At 37.9% G+C, this 22,849-nt stretch overlaps 1 protein-coding gene across 6 annotated transcripts in view; it reads left to right on the top strand.

Moving 5' to 3' along the window:
* Positions 1-21,006, top strand: part of LOC117399699 (partitioning defective 3 homolog) — a 365,908-nt gene extending 344,902 nt beyond the window's left edge. For all 6 annotated transcript variants that reach the window (XM_059023275.1, XM_059023276.1, XM_059023274.1 and 3 more), the window contains 3 exons: positions 6,405-6,525; positions 14,521-14,648; positions 18,747-21,006. In XM_059023275.1, coding sequence (XP_058879258.1) covers positions 6,405-6,525; positions 14,521-14,648; positions 18,747-19,140 — 643 coding nt within the window. In that variant the 3' untranslated portion in view covers positions 19,141-21,006. The remainder of the gene's footprint in view (positions 1-6,404; positions 6,526-14,520; positions 14,649-18,746) is intronic.
* The last annotated feature ends 1,843 nt before the right edge of the window (positions 21,007-22,849 follow it).

Raw genomic sequence — 22,849 nt, 5'->3', positions numbered from 1 at the left:
TTTCATACTGCTGTTTGAGTACAGCAATATTCTATGGGGGGGGGGGGGGGGGACATAACAATACCAAACACCAATAAGCTACACCATCTTGCCAGCCAGAATTATGTCAAAGTACATTCTAGAATAAGAATTTTAACCCCAACAAATGAACTTTTAAAAAGGGATTCAGATTGTTTTAAACAGCAATCTTTTTTCTCTTATTCTTTTTCTTACAATCCAGTGAAACCAGCATTTTAAACCTCAAATAAATCCTCTAATAACGATATACAGTAGAACTTTCTTGAACCCTAACTGTAACCCCTTTTCCATCACAACATTTCACATCAAAAGAAAACACAGAATTACAAATTATATCAGTGGTCAGAAGTGTGTTTCTTTTTTTTTTTCAGTCTGCTTTGTAGAGATGACAGAAGCTGTTAATTCCAGGTTGATTTATTGGTGTAATAAAGAGTTGTCTTAATGGTGTTTCCTCTGGCAATGCCCAAAGCCATTGATATATGGGGAAGAGGTTACAGTGCAGCATTTATTGAATGTAGAGGATGAGGGCCCAGCAAGCCAGCAATGTCTTTTTTCTTTGAAAAGCAGATCATTGACTCAGGAGGGAGGGGCAGAAATCCACAGATCGCCAGCACGCTCTTTTAAAGTATTGTTTATAACCATCTGGTGGAAAATGTATAACGTGGACAATCGGCTTTAAATCATGTTGTAAAAGAAAGACTTAAATGAAGTGTTCGATGGGTTTGGTCTTCCTTTATTGTCACTCCCTTCTAATCCAGTGCAGAAAGAAAGCAGACAGTATTCATTAAATATTAATTGAAGTCCAAAGGAGTCTGGGGCTTCCGCTCCATTAACCTAGACGGCGCTGCAGACAGACGTACACCAAAAAATAAGACGTCATGATAATTTATGTACAAGATGAGACTTTCTGCCTCTTACCCTTATGTATCCTCTTAGACTGAATGGTGCCATAAAAAAACATTGTCTTCTACATGCTAGAGCTTAATATTAAATGGCACATACTGCAGGTCCTGCCTTTTATAAATGGTGAGACACACCATAGAGGGTGAAAACACTTTCTCAGGTTGTGATTCCCAATTGTATACACTTACTGACCGTGCTTTCTTTCAGCCTGACCTATATACTAATATACTACTATGTCACAACTGAAATAAAACAGTTTTTCCTACAAATTTGCTGAATAATTTTCCTCACTTGTCCAGTAATTTGTGCTTGCCAGCTGACCGTCTCCCCCCCCAAAAAAGAAAGCAATTCTATAATGTGTGTCACTTTTACAATAGACCAGTTATTTTGTTTTGGTTTATTTATATTGGTGTGAAAACCTAATACAGAGGAATGGTGGTGGTGCTGCTGGAAGGAAAGTGGTGTATTGTCTGATAGTCTGAAAGGTCTCCTTCATTGTTGTTTCTTTATTTCTGGCAGGAGTACTTCCTGAATGCCACTGGGAGCATTTACATTTGTTTTTTTTACCCTGCACTCAGGCAAAACACTTGAGAGGTGGCGTGCCAAATTCACCATTATGTTGGAGTGCGCATTTTAAAGCATGATCATCCATTCCAAGGCCGACTGTGCTCCTTGCATTCTGCGCTTCAATCAGTGCAGTATTTTCTAGTTTAATGGATAGTTGGGCATCAGGTACACATGGCAATAAATCAGTTGTATAGTAATATTAATAATGACTGGTCAAAGGTTTTAAAAGTCTGTTTTAAAAAAAAAAAAAAACTTTAAATCCCGTTGAAATAAAGAGATCTTTATATCAACAGGATTTAAGAGTAACTTTTTTATCCACAGGATTTTACTGGGTATCTGCAGAATGTAAGCGATAGACAAACAAACCCTTAAACAAATTGATATTTTAATACAGGTTTGTTTGTGTGTGTTACATCAACAGCAGAAACACACTTTAACAGGAAAGGAAATACTTGATATTTTCTTGTACACTGGAATATTGAATTTACAATAAGGGGATGATCCGTAGTGGAAACTAATAAATTGCAGTATTAATGGGTCACGAGGGTGAAGATCGTCTCCTCCATCTGTTGCACTGCCCTATCAAACCCAAGCTCTCATTGGTCTTATTCTAAAGTGACCCCCCCCCCCCATTCTCATACCCTTCCCATCTCTTCTGATTAAATTACTGTTTATTGGCAGAGGTTTATATTTATAGGCTTCTTGGGACTGACTTTTCTTCATAGGCCCAGTGCTAAGAGGATAGTCGGGCCCAGCCTCATCTAACCCTGCCTTGCCTTGGAATTTTACAGCCAACACCTGCTCCTCATTGGAAACTAGCCATGTCATTGGCAACTTATTGGCTCTAACCCATTGCTGAAGGCCACACACAAGTAAACATCTGGAAAGTGGCTGAAGCATCTCCACGCTGTGTATTTCCAGTCATAAAAGCAGTGCTGAGATTCGAGACCACCTTCTGGGTGTAGGGGGACAAGCATGATAGCTCTGATTATTGTATTACCTGTTGAGATGCTTTTGTTATTTTGTTAGTGTGTTTTCTGTATGTTCATGTTCCACAAAAGACCTGGAAAAACAAGGCCAATAACTTGAAATGAGTTTCTGAGGTTGTTCTGACAAGACATCCTGTTGTTTTTCTGACCCAGACTTGTTATTGAGCATGACTCAGACTGTATTCAAAAGGTATAATCATCTTCAATCACCCTCTGTGTTCAAAGAAATTGCTTTTCAGCCACTAAAGCAAGCAGACAAACAATGTTATAGGCCTCCAGAGTACCAAGCAGCTGGTAAACAATGACCTTTTGAAGCAAGTATAGTCATCTGTTGACTGGGTATCACTACTTTAAAAGAACAAGATAGGAGAGCTATTACCTGTGTCCAATATTAACCATCGTATGGATTTCATTTAGAATAACTGCTTATTGTTTTTTGGTTTGAAAACTAAAAACATTTTAAATTTGTATTGAAAAATATTATACAAATTAACAGAAGAATACTGGTAAGTTGACCCCTCCCTCCCCCTTACATGGGTTGTCAAGAAATAAATAAGCTATATGTATAGTTCAAGACAATAGTAAGTTCTTAATTACAGTTGCCGAGTCCCTTCACATCAGTATGGTAGCAGCCCTAGCTCTGCTGGCTGAAGACCTCTCCAGAAAAATAATGTCTAAAAACACTTGTAGCGAGGGTCGCATGGAGAGCTGGTGAGGAGGGAGCCACGCTGAACAATCATTTTCTTTGCAGCAGTCATTCCAGCCAACCACAGTCTACGTTCCTTCTCGGAAAGAGGACATTTAGAGACATCACCCAGAAGGAGGAGGTCAGGGTCCTGTGGGAAGCACTTCCCGATTAATAGCAGAAATGGGGTCAAAATTGAACATCTGGGCAGTCCCACAGTATATGCATTAAAGTGCCTGGTACTCCTAGGTTGCACAAAGTACAACGGGGATGAGGAACTAGACCCATATAATGCCTTTTGCGAGGGGTCATATAAGTTCTGTGGCATATTATAGGCATACACCACCACCCCTAATGCTTCACTTTACAATATCTTTTGGTTACAACACCAGCATGTTCTGGTATATGAGTATGAGACAGGGAAAGTTGTCCTTTAAATGTATATTTTATACTGGCTACTAATTCAAGGTCTGTTTTTTTTAATATGCAGGTTTTTAAGTTCCAGGTTGATGGTATTTAGTTCCACTGCTATCATTTTAATAGATCCATACTTTTCACATATCATGCGCATGTATGTGTTTATACATATGCAGTGGGTCACGAAATACGTACAACATGGAGCTTGTAAGTCATTTTAGTGATGAAAAGGGAAAATATTGGAAGTTTACAGAGGTAATTAGTAAGTATCCCTTGACTTTGATCCACTGTACTGATGTGCATGTTCTCTTGAAGTGTGTGCATATGGTTCTTTGCAGAACAAAAATGTCTTCCCAGTAGCTTCAGCATTATTGGGCCCTTTTTAAAAGTAGTTGGAGCATTTACAGTATTGGTCCTAATGGAAGCTGTCTGTGCTGTCAGAGTAACTAGTTTCCTGCAAAGCATTTCAATGCAGTAATGCCTCTTACGTCATTCATATCCCGTCCCGTCCCTGTTGGAGACATTTGCAAACAGACTTGCGGTAGGGCACGTCGGCACCAGACAAGTGTGTAATCACACACAGGAGCTAATCTCTAAATTCATTTCTCGCAGATGTTTTTTAGTTGGCTCCTGATTTTCTTTTTAATCCCCTCCCTTAACCTCTTGTGTACAAACCTCTTGCTTCAGGACATTAATATCACTAATCTAGTTACAAGCTGTTGCATGCAGTCTGCAGGGGTGGGTTATTTACAGTGGCGTTGTTTTAATCCTGATGCTAGAACTACAAGCAAGAACACACAAAGAGGATTTACTTGAATTTAAAGTGTTATTTTATTACCTGGATGCAGATGCCTTTCTTCAACTATGAGAATGCCTGTCCATGCTAGCTTTACAATTAATACAAATTAGAACTATTTAAAAACATTAACAAGTAAGGGTTAAGTCTAGGGTTAAGTCATTGTATTACTAAACCCTAACCCTTTACTGGTATTATTAGGAGACTTACAAGATGTGACCATGATAGTTACTTAAATTAGCTTATGAATTGGCAAATCAGTCACTGCTTCTACAGTGAGCAACAATTTCAGTGAGCAACTTCGTATTTTCAGTTGTTGTTCCAACTCCTTGGACATTTGAACTAACTTACTGTATTCTGTGATTTTCTATTACTGGTATTCAGTAAAACATGAACCCTGCTTTAAAGTCAGTCCTCAATGGTACAGACCACATGCTTTCACATAGGGTCTTTATACTTGGCAGAGAGCTGTATTTTATGATTCTCTCAATGAAGTTACATTACTGGTGGTGTCCAGTGAACTTTAACCGTTTTCAGTGCCACATTGTTTTACCTTTGGACATATCTTTTTCACTCATTTCTAGTTATAAATGTGTCTGGCTGAAAAGACACCAATAAAATATTTGCCTAGATCACCACACCTGTAAATTAAGCCTTCAGGGCAAAGAAGTGAGCTCTATATAAACAAAAGTATCTCAGTACTGTTCCTGTTATGAGAGAGACAAAAGCGGACAGCGATTTGAATAAAAAAAATAAAACACCCCAAAAAATAACTCTAACTTTACCATGCATGAACTAATATGAATGTCATGCAGATGATCTTGTAGCAACCTGCTCTGTAGATTTAAGAGTAAATATAGCCGAATACATTCACACAGGCGGTGTATCATTACCTTCACAATCCGATTGCAAATGAGTTCAGCTCGGAATTGCATGGGTTGGAAAGGCAATCAAAATGTGCCTCTCATGGAAGAACAAACAGAAAGACGACATGCAGGGTAAGCGCCAATGCAGAGACTCATTCAGAGTGTTATTAGAGGTATTCTCATTGTATTGAAATAAACAATGAAACACAACATTGGATTAACACTGCCAGTGTAACAGCAACCCAGACAGAATCACCTCCTCCCCAGTAGTTGTTGCTTTAAATGCTGGTCTGCAATTTCCAGGCAATACTTAAATGACTTGTTATTTAAAGGGATTGCTTATCATAATCACAGGTTTGTTACAACCAGGCTGTGCAAAGGTGATAAAAGAAGATGTTGATTAACCAAGTAAAGTTTATTGATTACCATTGACGGCACACTCAACCTCTCCTAATGAAATGGATGCAAATGAGGTTCCTGCAGCAATATGTTAAATGGAAGGAAACTATACAGCCTTCAGATTTTCCCAGTTGGCCATAAAATATTTACTCAGTAAAAAAAAAAATAATAACAACAACATAATTACTTTCAGGGATGTAGTGTACAGTGCAATACTTAATCTATACACACAGTTAAACACGCTGCTACTGTATAGAGTAGGCATACATGTGTTGGTGTGTGGTTGTATTGATTTTTCCATTGATTTATTTGTATTGAATAGATTTTTATAGTTAAATATCAGGTTATACAGCTGCTAAATTCCAAGGTTAAAAAAAAAGTTAAAAGCTAGTCAGGTTTTTAAATCATTTCATATTTGGGTACCCACATGCCAAAATAAATCAACAGTTGATCTCCGAATTGTGACACAGTCGAGTGGCTTTGGCACGTGTTTTTTTTCATTAAGATATGAGACAAATGCATAATTATCTATTTAGAATCCAATGGTAATACGATTGTAATAGAACACTAGTCTGTCACTACGAAGGCATTTTGTTCTGGTTGTTTTTGGACTGACGCAGATTCCTCTTAACTCATTCACATCAACACCATGGTCTGACTGCCTGTTTATGAAGGATAACCCTTGGAATTGACACCAGACATTGTTGTAAATTTAAAAAAAAAAAAAAAACTGCCAAATGTCCTAATTCTCCTCTTCTCTTCAGTAACAGGCTGGCTCCTAGCAACCACGACCGGATACAGAGGTTGAGACATGAGTTCCAGCAGGCCCAGCAGGAGGACGACGGGGGCAATCGCAGGCGCACCTACAGCTTCGAGCAGCCTTGGGTGAGTGTTTAGATCACGTCCAGACGTGGAAGCAGCAGGTTGCACGACTTTCACTAACTCCTCAGCAGCTGCTGAGCTTTGACCTGCATGCAGCACGGCGACATGGAGCACCATGTGCCCCTAACATTTTAACCTCTAACATCTCGCACATCTCCATCTGTGGTCCATCGCTCTCTCAATTTATCACGTATTGTAGCTGTCCGTCACTGGACTGGCACGGAAAGGATCTAACACACTTCCATCACTTCTGGATGAACTCATTCTTCTGCAGTTGATACCAATCGAGGACTTCATTGGGAAGATGTTGTCCTCCATTCCTAAGACCATGGTGCTTAAAACCACAACCCTCAGCACTGACAATCATGCAATTGAGGGGGGACACAAAAGCAAAGGACTACTGTGTTGTACTATACAAAGTGCCTGTTATTGCTGGAGGATTGTCCTGATGTCTTTTTGATTTGCATGATGTTTAAAGTCTTCTAACACTTTGTAACTAACATGCTTGCATTGAATAATCGTGTTTTACAGCAGGGTAACACTGGGTGTATGTAATGTAAAAATCTTGTCTGATGTGGTTTCTTGGTGAAATGAATGGATAAACAAAGAACAGGGCACTTCAACCATTCTCATAAATATGGAAACCTATCCTGCCTATACTTGTCTAGTGTGCACAGTGTGTACAGGTTTTTATTGTTCTTTGGGAAAACTTTTTACCTCTCACAACCTTTTATTGTTTCCAACTTATTTGTTTGTGTGAATTGCTCGTTTTTTTTTTTTTGTATTAAAGCCATTCATAACATTGAATTGTATAAAAAATAAGTTTATTCCTCACATCACCACATATTAATAACTGCGCAAGACTTTTTTTTTTCTTAAGAGATCAAAACAAATAAAAATGTTGGTTACATTTCTAATCGCTGGCAGTTTCTTTTCTATGGAAAAGCATACAACTGTATTCATCATTGTCCTATGTTTCCTGGCCCTCCTCCTCTGGGTAGAGTAGCTTCTGTCTGTTTGACTTTTTTATGAGAGAAATCCATCAACTTTGAATTCTGGGAACAAAACTACTAAAGGTTAAAGTTCAAAATGTTGTGTAACTTTGCTTCATACAGTTCAAGACAGACAGCTAGGCCTGTCTTCTATAGTTTCCTGTAACAGTTGGGAAGGGAATTTTAAGGACGACAGGCTAATTACCTAACCGAATAGAACAATTTCTTAAATTACAGGTCGAAACACTGACCTTTTTCTCCAAAAATGATTTGTGAATTGCATTAACGGCTTGGAGCCCACTGATAATATCTCGCTCAGGTCTGACTGTAATTACTTCAGTTTAAGGGAAATAGAAGAGTTGTAATTGGCTTTGTGAAATATAATTAATAGAATATTCACAAAGCTACTTAAGGAAAAACATGGCTGTGTGAAATTAGAATTACAAGCGGACGACTAGGTAGATAAGCTGCTTTGTCAGATGAAGCAGACTTTGATTTTAAGAGTTCTAGTTTCTCTGTTACAGAAGCCACTTGTTAAGATACAGTAACACTGTCTAAGGCTTTATCCTGCACTTTTGTCTCCTCCCTGAATAAGAATGTATACCCTATCAAACTTATATGCTGCCATTTTGCAAGAACTAGGCTCTTAGTTAACAAAGTAGAAGTGATTGACACAAATAGAGAGAGAGAGATTTGAAAGAACTGTAGTGTACAAAAATGCAAAAAGGTTTAAATGGTTAAAAAATCATGTATTTCAAGACATTTCAGACAAAAGCCCTTTTTGTTTACATCATAAATAAACTTGTTTTATGTATAGGATTGTAGTGTTCTACCACATTTGAACAAATTATCAGTAATGGTTTAGTTTGCTTTGGAAAATTTATATATATATATATATATATATATATATATATATATATATATATATATATATATATATAATATTATGAGATGCTGGGGGCTTCAGAAATATATTAAAGTAAAATGGGGTTAAGGCTTTCTACATCTTCAGACCGTGTCTATGGTAACTGCTGAGCCTTGACAACTATGATTGCAAGTATTTATTTAAAGTAATTTTTGTATAAACCTCCCAATTTAAAAAGGTTTTTCGCTTTATTTGGTTTTATATTTGCATTTCATTTTATTTGGTTTTATATGTTGCAATTTGTTTTATTTTGTGCTATTTCGTATTTGCGAAAAACACGGGGCTCTAGATATACCTAATGTATTTACTTCAAAATACCATTGTGCCAATGTAAACAAACTGGGTTTATTTTCTGGTATAACACAAACTACACATGTATCAAATACACTTATAAATTGAAAATATAGTTTAACAAGCTTTAACAATCCAGTAATATATTTTATGCTAAGAGCAATTTGTTTACAAGGCATATATTCTAAACCTTTTTTTTGTTGTTTTTTTTGTTGTTGTTTTTTTTTTTTTTACAAAAGGAAATCCTCTTGTGTGCATTTGTACTGTGTGTTTTGCAGACTGTAGGGAAATAAAAAGGGTTGTCAGGGTAGCCAGTGTTTTAAAGAAGTAAAAGATCAGGAAAAACATGTTGAAATAACTAGAATCATTGAAAACAACACGCTAAGCAATAGACGTCTCTCAAGGGATAAGGCAGGGAGGAACTAATTCTGCTGCTGTCTTCGTAAGAGATATTTTAAGTAATGTCCGGAGTCAAATTTGCTTGCAAAATATTGACTTAAGATGCAAACAGTTGTGTTAGTGGTTAGTTATGTTAAGCAGCCGGCAACCTATTCGGTGGGAAACGAAGCTGTAGAAAGTTGTCTTTTGTTTGGCAATCTCTGCAGTGACTTGCGGACTGCAACTGCACTCCTTAGCAAATGTAAACAGTGCCCTGGAATTAAAGATAATCATCTCAGCACGTTCATTTAAGCTGCCCTTACTGTTTAAAAAAACATGTTTCATGTTATTTTAACTTCTGAATATATGGTTTATTTGCTGTCTGCCGTGGCTAAAATAAACCAAATCAATAAGGCTGGATACGTGCCATGAGAGGGAGGCTATGAAAAAAAAAAAAAAAAAAAAATAACTGTGACATTGGGTCAGATACCCCTGGAGTGAAAAGTGAATAGGTTGTCCAAGAAAGCTTTCACCAGGTTAATTATTGTCATAGCAATGCTTCCAGGTTCTGTATCACACAGCAGGGAAGAGGAATGTGATTAAACCCTAACCATCAATCGCAACACAGGCCTAACGGATAGGGTGACTGTACTCCTGAGGAATCTTTACATTAGCTTTCCATTGATTTAAAGGTGATGCTTCTTTTTGCACTGAAGTCTTTACAGCCTTTCGAAACGCCCTACAACATCAATAGCTTCCCCGTTTGGGAAAAAAAAAAAAGAGTATCTTAAAGTTGCATATCGACAGAGCTGTCCAAAGACAATAGTACTTGCTGCTTGGACAATTTGTAAGGCCTCATCCTTAACAGAGAGTAAGAGAGGAGGATTCGGAAATGTACACAGTTAGTTTCTCCATTTTTTCCCAGTTTTAACCTCAATAAATATATCAAAGTACATTCAATATAAGAACTGATTGTTTTGAAAAAGTTATGTTTAGTTTTAATTTTCTCCCTTAAACCCCATTAACAGTCTGCAATGTGCATTTACAGTATACGTTTTAACCCTGCATCCAATATACTTGACATTGAGAGAATAGTCATTAAATAGGTATGGGAACATACCCAGGACAGCAGAGGGTTAAAGCAGTAAAAGAGTCCTTAATTCAGTGCCAACAATTATACACGGGAAATACTTGAATGTATGATAGCAGGCAGTGAATTACAGTCCTTATTTCATATAATGAGGGAAGAACGCCTTAATTATCACAATGAATGACAGTTGTTAATTCATTGTTGTCTGAAGTATAATGAAAGTTATTGACTTGTTTGTTGACATGGTTTATTCAGATTAGGTTGGCCTTGCTTTGTTAAAGGGGTTATCTCAGCTTCACTCTGCTTGAAAATGCCTATTGTGTCGTTAACGCCATTAGTGTTGACAATTGTTCCCGTAAAGTTAAAACATTTAGGACACACTGCCAAAGTTCAGACACCAGTAACTAGAACAACAATCAAAACCAAACGATGCATGTACTTGTAAAGTATGTGGTATGGCCAATTAAAAATAAATTCTGCTTCTGCTGGCAAGCTGAAATAGCATATAACAGCTTACATACTGTGTCAAGAAACTAAAGATTTATTTAACCGTGAACAGAGATGCTAAAAGGTAGTGGTACTCATTCCCTTTGAAAACTGGATTCAAAAGCCTGACTGGAGAGAGTACAGCAAATCTGTAAAAATGAAAAGAAAAATCATACACTTGCCATGGCAACCTGTGCTTTTTAAATATCATGAATAAAATATTCAAGGACACATTTGCTACTGAGTTTAAGTACCATGTAAAATTTTAGACACATAAAAGATTTAATTTCGCAATACGTTTTTATATGTAATATGGTGAAGGTCATACCACTGTGTCAAGCACCAATCAACAGCGAAGCCACTTGGCAGAAAAGTGCTTTTTTTATCAACTGTCTCTTTGTGATGACAGTCTTCTGTTGATAATAGAGCTGCTTTTTCAGCCATTGTTGTGATATCGGAATGAATCCTGACTTGTTTCAGAAACCCAAGCTATTGTATGCCGTTTAGGGACGTTCTGCCTGTTTGTTTTTTTACATGCACGAGCTTGTGGCCCCAACGTCTGGAGGGGATATTTTTATACAGCCTGATGCATATCAGTAGAAATAAGGAATTCATGAAACTGGGACGGGTGTGTGGTAGTAACATGATCATTGTACTACTTAATACAAACCTGGTATCTGTACATAAAACAAATGACTGCTGTAGGGCTAAACCTGTTTTTATACAGAAACAAAGCCCTTTATTAGAAGATAAGTGATGAGGGTATTATAGTTTCCATATTCGCACCTCCTCAGTGAGGTGGAATGGTCCGAAACTAGGAAAATAGCCTGTTACTTGAATGCCCTTTTCCATTGTCCGATTCTAGAATTTAGAAAGACAGAGATAATAACCATGTATGGCGAGATTGGAATAGACACGACTGACTTGCACTGCAGTACAGGAAATCACACATTTAGTGTGTCAGACTGAATATGCATGCATGATAGCATAGAAAAGGCCATTTATCAAGGGATGTGGCCAGGAGAGTATTTAACATTTCTGCGGCTCAGTTTTAGGCAGACCACACTAAGAGCTAGCACCCAAGACATCCGTGAAACACACCAGCAGACAGCGAGCAAAGTTCTGATGAACAGGGCGGTTTTGTTGCTAATAAATTTGTTGGCGTGTGTATGCATCTTGGGTGGGGTCAGAGGAATGATTGTTAACAGATCTCTTCTCTGTAACTACAGTTTCTCAGGCCTCTTGAAGGCATGTATTTAAACTGAAACACTGAGAATGTAACGTTGTCCAGGAAAATTCAAACCATATGCTCATTTGTTAAATGCTGGAAATGATTCCGATCCCTATAGGGTAAAAGTTATTGCGTGAGACGTGGGGAATAAGCTGCATATGCAAACATAGCCAAAGTCATTACTGGAGCCTTAATGCTGCTTTTGATATGTCAGGGGAAGCTGTTGTATTATCCCTATCAAGGCCAGGCTTCTTTGTGCTGTTAAAATTCAGAGCTGTGTCCATGTGGACCCTGTGCGTCTCCTGATAGCTGCAAATCATTTTGATAATTACACCTTATTTTGTGCTTGGCTGTTTGTACAGGTGCTGGGGTGCCTTTTATGTTCTTGTTGCGCTTAAATGTTAATGGAATTAACTAAAACCACAGCCTGCATTGATCTTTCTTGTTTTTTGGCTGTTTCTTTTGTTACAAATGCAAAGGCAGTGACCATGCTTTACTTTTTACATGGGGACAAATGTAATGTTGTATGAAGTATAATACCTCAAAATTATCAGTCTGTTTGTTTTTTTTCCCCCTGATTCCATTATCCGGAGAATGAATTAGTCATTTGTCATTCCTTATGTGGTGTCAGTCATGGTGCATTAAAGTGACAGCTGAACTGAATTAATCTCGTCAATTTGGAACTAATCAAAGCTTTGCATAAGTCATCAAAAGTACTTTATAATCAGTCAGAAATAATTATTTAAAACAAAAATTGAGGTTTTCTATAGAAAATTAAGAAATCAAACCTGATACATTTTATCTCAAGACCATTTGTGTTTTTTACGCCATAAATCTCTGAAAACTTGCATAGGGCTAACCAGAACCAGATGGTGCAAGAAAGTTATAAGGTGTTTTTTTTTGTTTAAATGTACTTAATTGTGCTCTGTTGTTGTAGCTGTTCACATACAAGGTCTTGGCAAGGTTCGTCAACTAATTATATACAGAAGAATTGTAGATTCAATCAGTTTCAGAACTTGTGTTTACCCTCAAGATTATTGTTCTGAGCTTTTAATTTGATCTCAACTTCAAGAGTACCCAGGACCCCCAAGGACAGTGCTGGTATCACGCAGTACATGCACATTATACATCTCTTACTCTGAGCAAGTCAGTTATGCTCTGGTGGTATCCCAGGTGTTTTGCTGCAGGAACTGACAGATTATAACAAGGAAATTGCCATAAAATAAGACTCAAGCCCTAAATAATTTAGACCTTTTTCTTTTAAAGTCATGACTGACAGATGTATGTGCTCATACCGTGGCTCTATTTGTTTTAACACATATAAATACCTGGGAAAGGAACACAGAGCAGTGTGCTTCTGCTGCACGGTTTCCATGGCTACGACTGCTATATACCTGTCAGTCATTATAGTCACTTGTACATCTCCATTGGTTTTAATTTGAATAAATCAGAGGTGGTTAAAATCAGCTTAGGCGTGCTAGTGTTAAGCATGATTGAATAACAATATGAAAACAAATATACTAGGTTTTCATGAAGTTACGGTACTGAAAACGAGATGATATTTTGAAGCTAGAGAGTATTACAATGTGTAGTGCTGCGGGGTCAGCAAGGAGCACCGACCCCTCACTTCCTGGGTAGGGAAAGCACTGCTTCCGTACTTCACATGTAGAATATGTAACTGTTCTGCTCCTATTAATATATGGAGATAGATATACATGTGTATATAACCCATACAAATAAGCAAAGAATACAATAGCCGTAAGAAACCTTTGAGAGATAAATAATGAAAGTTTGAATATAATGTGCCTGGTCTAGAATAATGAGTAAGAGAGGTGAAGGGAACCAGTATCAACGCTGTGCTGAGGTGTCAGCGTTTTACAATTAGATGGAATAACTGGAAAAGTTCTTATTTTTAGACCCATGTATCAGAAATCAAGTAGATAAAATAAGCTAAACATTTATTTAAAAGATCAAATTCAATCGCAACAAACAAATAAAAGGTACCTTTTTTTTTTTTTTTCAAAACCTGTGTCTCATTCGCTCTTAAGCGGCTGCAATAGGACAGTGAGATGAGCCAATCCTGGACCAAACTGAACCTGTTATACATTCACAGCTGCGACTCGCGAGTTAAAGCTATGTAACTACTGTAGTGATAAACTGCGGTTCTGTTGAGTGTATAGGGAAACGGGGATGGCAGGGGACGTGGTAGGGTTGGGGGTGGTGTGTGTAGATAATAGCGACCCCTCACTTCTAAATATAGCACTAGACCCCTGTCTGTATCTGTTAAATAAATTATAAAGGTTAATTATTGTACTGTTGTGAATCGCCTCCAGCATCCTTTTGAGACCATATCAAACATCATTATATGTCTTATTTGGTGGGCTTTTATTTAAAATGTACAGTCCCAACTTCCCTCTCAACAGCAGCAGCATTGTGAACATACTATCAAACATCCACATAAGTGTGTTAACACCCACTCAGGCATTTAAAACACATGGCTTGTCATGAAACCTATTGGAATTCAAAAGGTAAGTATAGGCTACATTAAACTGCTGGGTTGTACTAAAAGTTTGGTGACACAAATATATATATTTATTTTTTACAGCCCAGCTCCAGCACGTGCACACAAAGCGGTCGTCATTCTGTGTCCATAGAGGTGCAGATGCAGAGACAGCGTCAGGAGGACCGCGAGAGCTTCCAGCAAGCCCAGCGCCAGTACAGCTCACTGCCACGGTAAGGGGCTCCTAACCAGGGCTTGTACTCATGTTTCTGGGTCTTTGCCAGCTTGAGAAAAATAACTTAAAGTCATTAACAGGGTAGATGTGGATAGTGTTTTGACAATTATTCTTTGCACAGATTTGGGTTGTTGCAACCTTCCACATAATCGTTTTCCCATTAATATATTGATAAGTAATATATTGATATATTAATATATTGCTGTCGTCGCTGCACTGAATTTTTGGCTTTGAGTATTATACTTGTATAGAATGAAAGTTTGACACATTGTGACATCCCAGCACAAAGTTGTTAAGAACACATCTGCAAGATATTTTTGTTAAATTATTTAGAAGTATGTATAAAAAGAATGATGCAATGTTGTTAGCATTGCTGTTAAACTTTATTAATTATGGTTTTTAGCATTTATTTGCTGTACACTTGCAGACCTTAATACACAGTATCCAAAAAGTATCTAGTTTCAAAGAGAGATTAGTCATTAACACAGTGGCCGGAGTGATTCAGAAGTGTTTAGCATCATGTTTAGTGCAATCATTGAGGTGAAAATGTCAAAATCTTTTTGTTTTCTAGTAAAATGCGTACTGCCTAAATGCCAAATCCTTTTTGCTTTGATTTTTTGAGAAAGTAAAATAATGCATTAATAGCAACAAAGTACTGAAAAGTGTGCTTGCATCATGTGTTACTAATTTTGTAAATGGTGCAAATTACACGTTGTTGCAAATATCGAGATGAATCTGTCCCTTAATGTTTGAGAAACAAAATCAAGGCTAACAAGATGACGGTACGTGTAGATTGTAAAAGGTCTCATTAGCTATGTGGGGAATTAACATTGTTAAGCCTTTTGTCCTAATGATATAATTTGCTGTTGTGTGTCAGCAGCTGTCATTCCAAAGGTCAAGCTTAAAAGTTGTTGGGGGGGGGCGTGGGGGTAAAAGGATGAGCGGAATAAATTTCAAGCTGCCCTGTTTCCGCTGGTCTTTGGAAAACTGAAACACAGCAGCAGCTTCAACATAGAGAATGTGTGGGGGATGTGTGTGCTAGATTCCTGGGAACATCAAACAGGAACAGAGAGTTTATCAGAGAACAGAAGTTACCACTGTGGCTTGGACAAAACACATTGGTGAGCTGAAATGAAAAGAAGCAGCCTTTATTATATAGTAGCACTACCCTGACAGGCATGTAAAGAGTTAAGCAATGGGGACTGGCATGTTTTATAAATGCTTACTTCACACAAGTCTGAGCTGAAATTAAGCAGTGTGCATTGTGCTGCTTGGAACTACTTTTCACAAATATAAATGACCTATCAATTCAGAATACAACCCCTAGAGATAGCGCTGTGAAGTATTAGACGGCTTGTAGCTGCTCGTGATTCTCTGTTAGCAAATGCTGCTTTCAGACAGCATTCCGTTTTGTTGGCCATTTGTGCTTATTGTAACATGCCCCGTAACTTTCTGGCTTCTCTGGTAAGGTGAGCTGTGCATCATTTTATTTTTAAAAGCTGTCTGCTGCCTGAAAACACCATTTGTCAATAACCAGTGGCTTATAACTAAATCAGTTTCCTGAACAGGCTTTAACATTTCTAATTTAATGCTTATAGCAGAACATAGATTCACTAAACCTTACTGAAGCAGATCTCAACACTACTGTGTTTTATTTTTCATTTTATATAGCAGCTATCAAGTTACATGTTAGAGGAAATGTTATCTGTTAGAGCAAAGGTTAAAAAACATTGAAATAGTACATACAATTTTAACCCAGTCCTCGCGCATTTTTGGAAGCAGTTGAAATTTTAGAAGGAAATGCAGGATGGTAATGATGTTTTGGGGGAAAGAAAAACATCATTAAAGCCTTTTTTAATTCTGTCCAAGTTCCAGTTGAGCTTTGATGGCCTGCAGGTGTTCATGAACCATGTTTCTGTGTAAATGTGTGTTGAAATGTGAACAGTAGAGGAGGTTGGGGGTAGGCTTAAAAGTTACCTTGCCTGGTAGGGAATGGACGATGGATAAAGTACAATTATTAATGTAGGTTATAATTAATCATGTTCACACAGATGACCAATTAAGTTAAATAGTCATTTATTTTGAGAAACTGTTTTTAATAATGTAGTATATAAATATCAAAATATAATAAATGTTTTTTTTTTTAAGCTCATAAGGAGCGGATCAATATAGTTACGGGCAATGAACACAGTGTTTGGCATTGTTAATTTTGGTTGTCCATGAACCTGACTTGGGCCTTAACTATACAGTGAAACAATGATCAATCCGTCACACAGAAGCGGCTGCTCTGTACAGGTAGCTGCTTTGCCTTGAATAAAAGCTCATCTGCTCTGGATTGTACTGATTGGTAGGAACAGAAGACCTCTTAGATCAGGTAATGGTTAACACAGGGTTTATTGCACAACAGTATAAATAAACTGGTTTCCATGTTTAAAAAAACAATGACTCTATGAAGTGTTTAATCCTGGCTATTTCAACATTTGTTATTACTCAGATTTTTTTTTTTTTCAACAACAGAGAAGTGCAAATTCACATATGTTTTGTTTTATCGTCCCACTTTCATAATCCGTTCCGGGCTAATTTATAACTTGGGATTTTGAAACCAAAAAAACAACAACAAAAAAATGTTGTACTACATCTGTTGAGAAATAGTCCAAATTGATTCACTTGATTGCAGTGGTCCCACAAATGAGATGGTATGAAAGAACTAGCATTGGAAATGCATCCACAGTATAAACAGATGTTACTGTCATCATTGCACTAGGCAGAGACACATTGAAAAGTAATCTTGTTTGCCTTTTTCCAACCAGTGGTATTTCCTAAAATGAAAATGCCCGTTCTTATCAAGTTTCATGTAAAGATTTGGTGTGTAAAGGCACCCCGTGTGCTGACATTTTGGATGTTCGCGTTACACCCAACACAGACCTAAAAATATACATGCAGCAATTCTCAAGTTTGAATGTGGGGCTCTGTAGTCGTGTTATGGCTGCCTTAATTAAAACAAGACACATAGAGAAAGAAATAAAAAACATTCATGTTGATGCAGATCTTTGGATCAAACAAGAACTGTATTGTGGTACTTTGCTGTGGAATAAACTTATAAACACAACAGCAACAAAAAACTTAAATGGGTGTTTATAGTCAAAATGAACAATACAGCATGCCTAAAACGTTTCACTATGAACATGCATGGAAATATCACTCAAGCGCTGGTACAGAAAAGACCAGGAAATAATGCTGACCCATTTAATGTACCTTAAAAGAGGCACAATAAAAATAAGTATAAGGAGATGTGTAGTGTAGTGTAGTGTTGTTCATCCAGTAACATGGTTTTCAGAAGACCTTTATCTGGTAGGCTGCTAACAGAGTGTTCTCCTTGAAAGTCTTTTAACTGCACTTTGGCTGTACAGTAAGCCATCTTGTTGGGGTCACTGTCCTTATCAGATTCTTTCCAACACTTCCATTTGACCCTGCGATGTGCAAAGCTGTCGACTAGGTTTTCTATTGCAATTTCATCTGACTTTCACTGATATTTCACCCTGGCTACCCAACCCAGCCTTGGTCCTCACTGAGCTCCCCTGTTAGAACTCTTAACAGTTAGTTTTTCTGAGGAATCCAAAATCCTTATCAGGGTCTGCAAAGGGCAGCCACTTTATCCATCTCTAATTTGCTTTCACAGCTGGTTCGATAAATACAGTTTAATAAAAAAAAACTACCTTAAAATTGTGATTTGTGTGTGTATTAGAATCTCTGAGATTCATTTTTTTTTTTATTGTTTTTTTATAATGTACAGTAATATCTACCCAGGTGCATTTAATTTAATTGACATCAGGAAGAAGAGTTTTTAATAGTTCTTTTGGATATGATTACAGAAAAGCAGGCAGTCTGGTATACTGTGGATCATAAAGGCTGGCTAATTTAAAATAATGATGAGTACAACAATTGTAGTTTGTCAAATGAATATATTATCTGGTACTGTTTAAGTCCCATAATTACGGTTTGTGATGATTTATAATATGTGATACCCATCTCTTTATATGGTATCATTTACACTACTTTACAACAAAAAATCATAACCCCTTTTCTTTATTTCTAGGCAAAGCCGAAAGAATCCAAGCTCAGTGTCCCAAGATTCTTGGGAAAAGGCCTACCCTCCCGGAGAAGGATTTCAGAGTGCCAAGGAGAACCCGCGCTACTCCAGTTACCAGGGCTCACGGAATGGCTACCTGGGGGCAACTGGCTTCAACGCCAGGGTGCTCCTCGAAACCCAGGAGCTTCTGCGGCAAGAGCAGAGGCGCAAGGAGCAGCAGGCGAAGGCCAAGCCACCCTCAGAGGGGTCAAACAGCTATGACTCTTACTCCAGCCTCAAGGATCCCAGCACCACCTCAACCAAAGGCCCCTATAGACAGGATGTCCCGCCTTCTCCGTCTCAGGTAGCCAGGCTCAACAGGTTGCAGACACCGGAACAGGGGCGGCCGTTTTACTCCTAAAGGAAAAGACGAACAAATCTGTGTACGTTGGCAATAAAAAAGTAAGAGTAAGATAAAATTAAAAACAAAGTGAATGAACTTTTCCTTTTCTCTCACACCCCATGGACAATTTAAAAAAGACTGTGGAATATGTCTGTGATCCCATCTTTAGTGCCTTTCAGTAATCTAGGAATAAAGACTTACAAGCCTTGATATATGGCCCCTGTCTGCCTATTTTAAGCTTCGTTTGTCAAGGGACTCCACAGACAATCACACGAGTGTCAAGGAATGCAAATCTAATAATGATAAGTAAGGGAGGCCATACAAACCTAGCCCTAATTATTGATGTTCTCTTTCTTATTAATGGTACTGTGTCTTGAACTTTGCATTGGTTTCCTCCAAGTGTTGCTGTTGCAGTTCCTCTATATACTATATATAAGAATCCAGGTAATGCATTACCACCTTATACAGCAGCCAGAGAAAGCCTGCCTTACAAATTGTCCTGAACATACATTCTAAGCTTAAGCTACAAAAATGGCTTGGACGATGCTCTCAATTTTGGCATGTGTTTAAAAAAATGGCGGGGATGTGGGCGCTTTCTTTGTGCTGTGTTTTCAGAAAACAATGCAGAGGGTTTTATATGCCTGGGCTCTCCCATGTACATTTTACAGACTCACAAACAAACATTGCTGTCAGTCTCTGCTAAATTGTTTATTAAGTTACAGGGAGAAAAAAGTATCAACTGGTTAATCTGAAATCTTAGACTAACCCTCTTGTACAACCGATGAGCGTTACAAAATGCTGCAGAGTGACATTTGATTATTTGGGCTGAAATACAATCTGTGTAATCTGTTTAAGTGTTTTTTTTTTTACTGTCGTTATTTATAACAGAAGTGAAAAGAGTAAGAAAGATAATCATGTTTAACTGACATCGCTGTAACATAGATGTATCCTCTTGAGGAGAAAAAAAATAATCTGTATGTGTAATGTGAGTGTCCCCATGTCTATGAATTGTATGTTGGCAAAGAGATGAAACGTTTGGACTTAGCGGTGGCTACAGGAAATGAGTTGGGCTGAACACATAAAAGGGAAGATTGATTGATTATTTTGTTGATGTGTTTTCAAGAAGTATTCCACTGTGTGTGTGTTGAGGAGTTCACATGGTGTTTGGTACTTCCATATTCTTTCTATTGTAGCGCCATGTGTGTGAAGAAAACTCTGTGCCCTTCGTTTCTGTATACTGTACAAGGCAAACAGAATCCACATGGAAGACAGCGAGTGGTTCACCTGTGATACTAATTTGCAGCTGGGGGACAGAGAGCATTCTGTCTCAACAGCTGTTTCAGTGTTGTTTTCTTTCATATTTCATGTGCTGAATGCAGGACTTGGACTGGTTAAGTGCCTGAGAAACCAGATGTGAACACAGCATACGTTTAAGTCAAAAACAATTATATCATAATTATAATTATATCATACTATTTTTCTTTTTTTTTTTACAATATGTTGAAACAAAAGTGGTGCATAAGTTACCAGTGTCTTTTTATTCCTGTTTGTCATTGCCTTTAATAATTATGTACTACAATGTTTAAAATACAAACTAAAAACCTATTACTAATGTAAGCACAGTGCAATTGGTTTATAAACTTTGACATGATGTATGAAGAACAGTATACAGCTGCTTTTCCTGTACAGATCGAACTTAAAATAAAAAAAGGCTGTTTCATTCTGTTTGCAATAATCTCTGTTGTATGTACTCTATTTTCTGCAATGAGCAATTGAGCTAATCATTTCTGAAGTAGATATAATTGTAATATACTTTTCCAAAAGGATCTGGGCTATAATGACATGGTATGTGAAGTCAGTATTAAAAATATGCCTTTGACAAGAGATTTCTTTTCTTTGTGTAGGAATTCTTTCTTCAGGCTTTTAAACCCTATCGTTTTCTTTGAGGCCCATTCCTTATTATGTTTCCTTTTATAAGAACTCATTCTGCTGAAGTGAAGCCCCAGAACAATTATCTTGGTAGGAAATGGGGGGGGGGGGAAAGAGACTTGAAGTCAGGGAATGTGGAGCATAGATTTTATTATTCTTTTAGATATGAATATCTTTGAGACCATATAAAAGCACAGGGTCTAGATAGCACTACAAATGGTTGTTGACCTTCATAAATCAGGCAATGGGTACAAAACAATAGCTAAAAAACTAAATATACCACTTACCACTATTAGGGCAATAATTAAGAAGTTCAAAACCACTGGAACAGTGGTAAACTTGCCTGGTAGAGGACACAAGTGTATCTTGCCCCCATGTACAGTGAGGCAGATGGTTCGGGAGGCAAAGGGAAATCCAAGGGCCACAGTTGGAGAATTACAGAACTTGGTTGCATCTTGGGGTCACCAAGTTTCCAAATCTACAATTAGATGCCACCTCCATGCCATAGGCTATTTGAAAGGGTTGCCAGAAAAAAGCCTTTATTGAGAGCAACCAATAAACTTAAGCGCCTGGAGTTTGCTAAACAGCATTGGCACTTTGATTGGAACCAGGTGCTATGGTCAGATGAGACGAAAATAGAACTCTTTGGCCACGCACACCAGTGGTGGGTTTGGCATCGAAAGAAGGATGCGTGTGCAGAAAAGAACCTCATACCTACTGTAAAATATGGTGGTGGATCTTTGATGTTATGGGGCTGTTTTGTTTCCACTGGTCCTGGGGCCATTGTTAAGGTCAACGGCATCATGAACTCTACCCAGTACCAGGACATTTTAGCCAAAAACCTGGTTGCCTCTGCCCGGAGGCTGAAACTTGGCCGCAAGTGGATCTTCCAGCAAGACAATGACCCCAAGCACACATCAAAATCCACAAAGAAATGATTAATTTACCACAAAACCAACATTTTGCAATGGCCATCTGAGTCTCCGGACTTGAACCCCATTGAAAACCTGTGGTTTCAATTGAAGAGGGCAGTCCATAAGCGCAGACTGAAAGATATCAAGGATCTGGAAAGATTATGGAGGAATGGTCTAAGATCATTACAAAAGCACCCTAGCAACTGACACAGTATGGCTTGTTTCAGAAATACAGCATTTGTATTCACCCAACTGCCAAAGGCATGTCATCCCTGATTTCTGTTCAGCACATTAGCTACCCCAGCATCACCTCCCTTGCCTGCCCCAACATTTGTCTGTTGCTGGAGTTCAGCAGATTGCAGTCCCAGGTTTGTGAGCTGATCTCCTGTGCTGATAGTCGGGAGGAGAGCAGCAGACTTCAGTACTTGTAGCCTGATGATCATTAAGAATGACTTTAATTCACTGCAGCCGAGGACAGGATTGGAGGTTGTCTGCCATGAACATCAAAGAAAAAATACTTTTGTAACTTTAGATTGAGGACTGTGAAGTGGATACTCTTAAAAGCAGAATATATGTCTCGGAGTTGCACAGGAATGCTTTAATTATAATGCGAATTAGCTGCTCTGTTTCTTATCTTGATCATACTCAAGTTAAACATTTGTAAGTCTTTGCACCTTATCAATGACCTTTGACAAGAGTTGCCACCTGTTTCTTTAACCAGCTATTAACGTTATGAACAGTGTTTTCTTTGGCTACCTTCTTAGCGCTATGTTTCCATTCTTGCAATGTCCTCCACTGATAACTCGTTACATAATACTATACTGAGCATCAAAAGAAACCTATCACTTATATTTGAGTATCAAAAGAAACCTATCACTTATATT

This window comes from Acipenser ruthenus, chromosome 4 (genome assembly GCF_902713425.1).
Source record: "Acipenser ruthenus chromosome 4, fAciRut3.2 maternal haplotype, whole genome shotgun sequence".
NCBI lineage: Eukaryota > Metazoa > Chordata > Actinopteri > Acipenseriformes > Acipenseridae > Acipenser > Acipenser ruthenus.
Note: the sequence above shows the minus strand (reverse complement) of the source record. Positions and strands in the feature narration are given on the sequence as shown.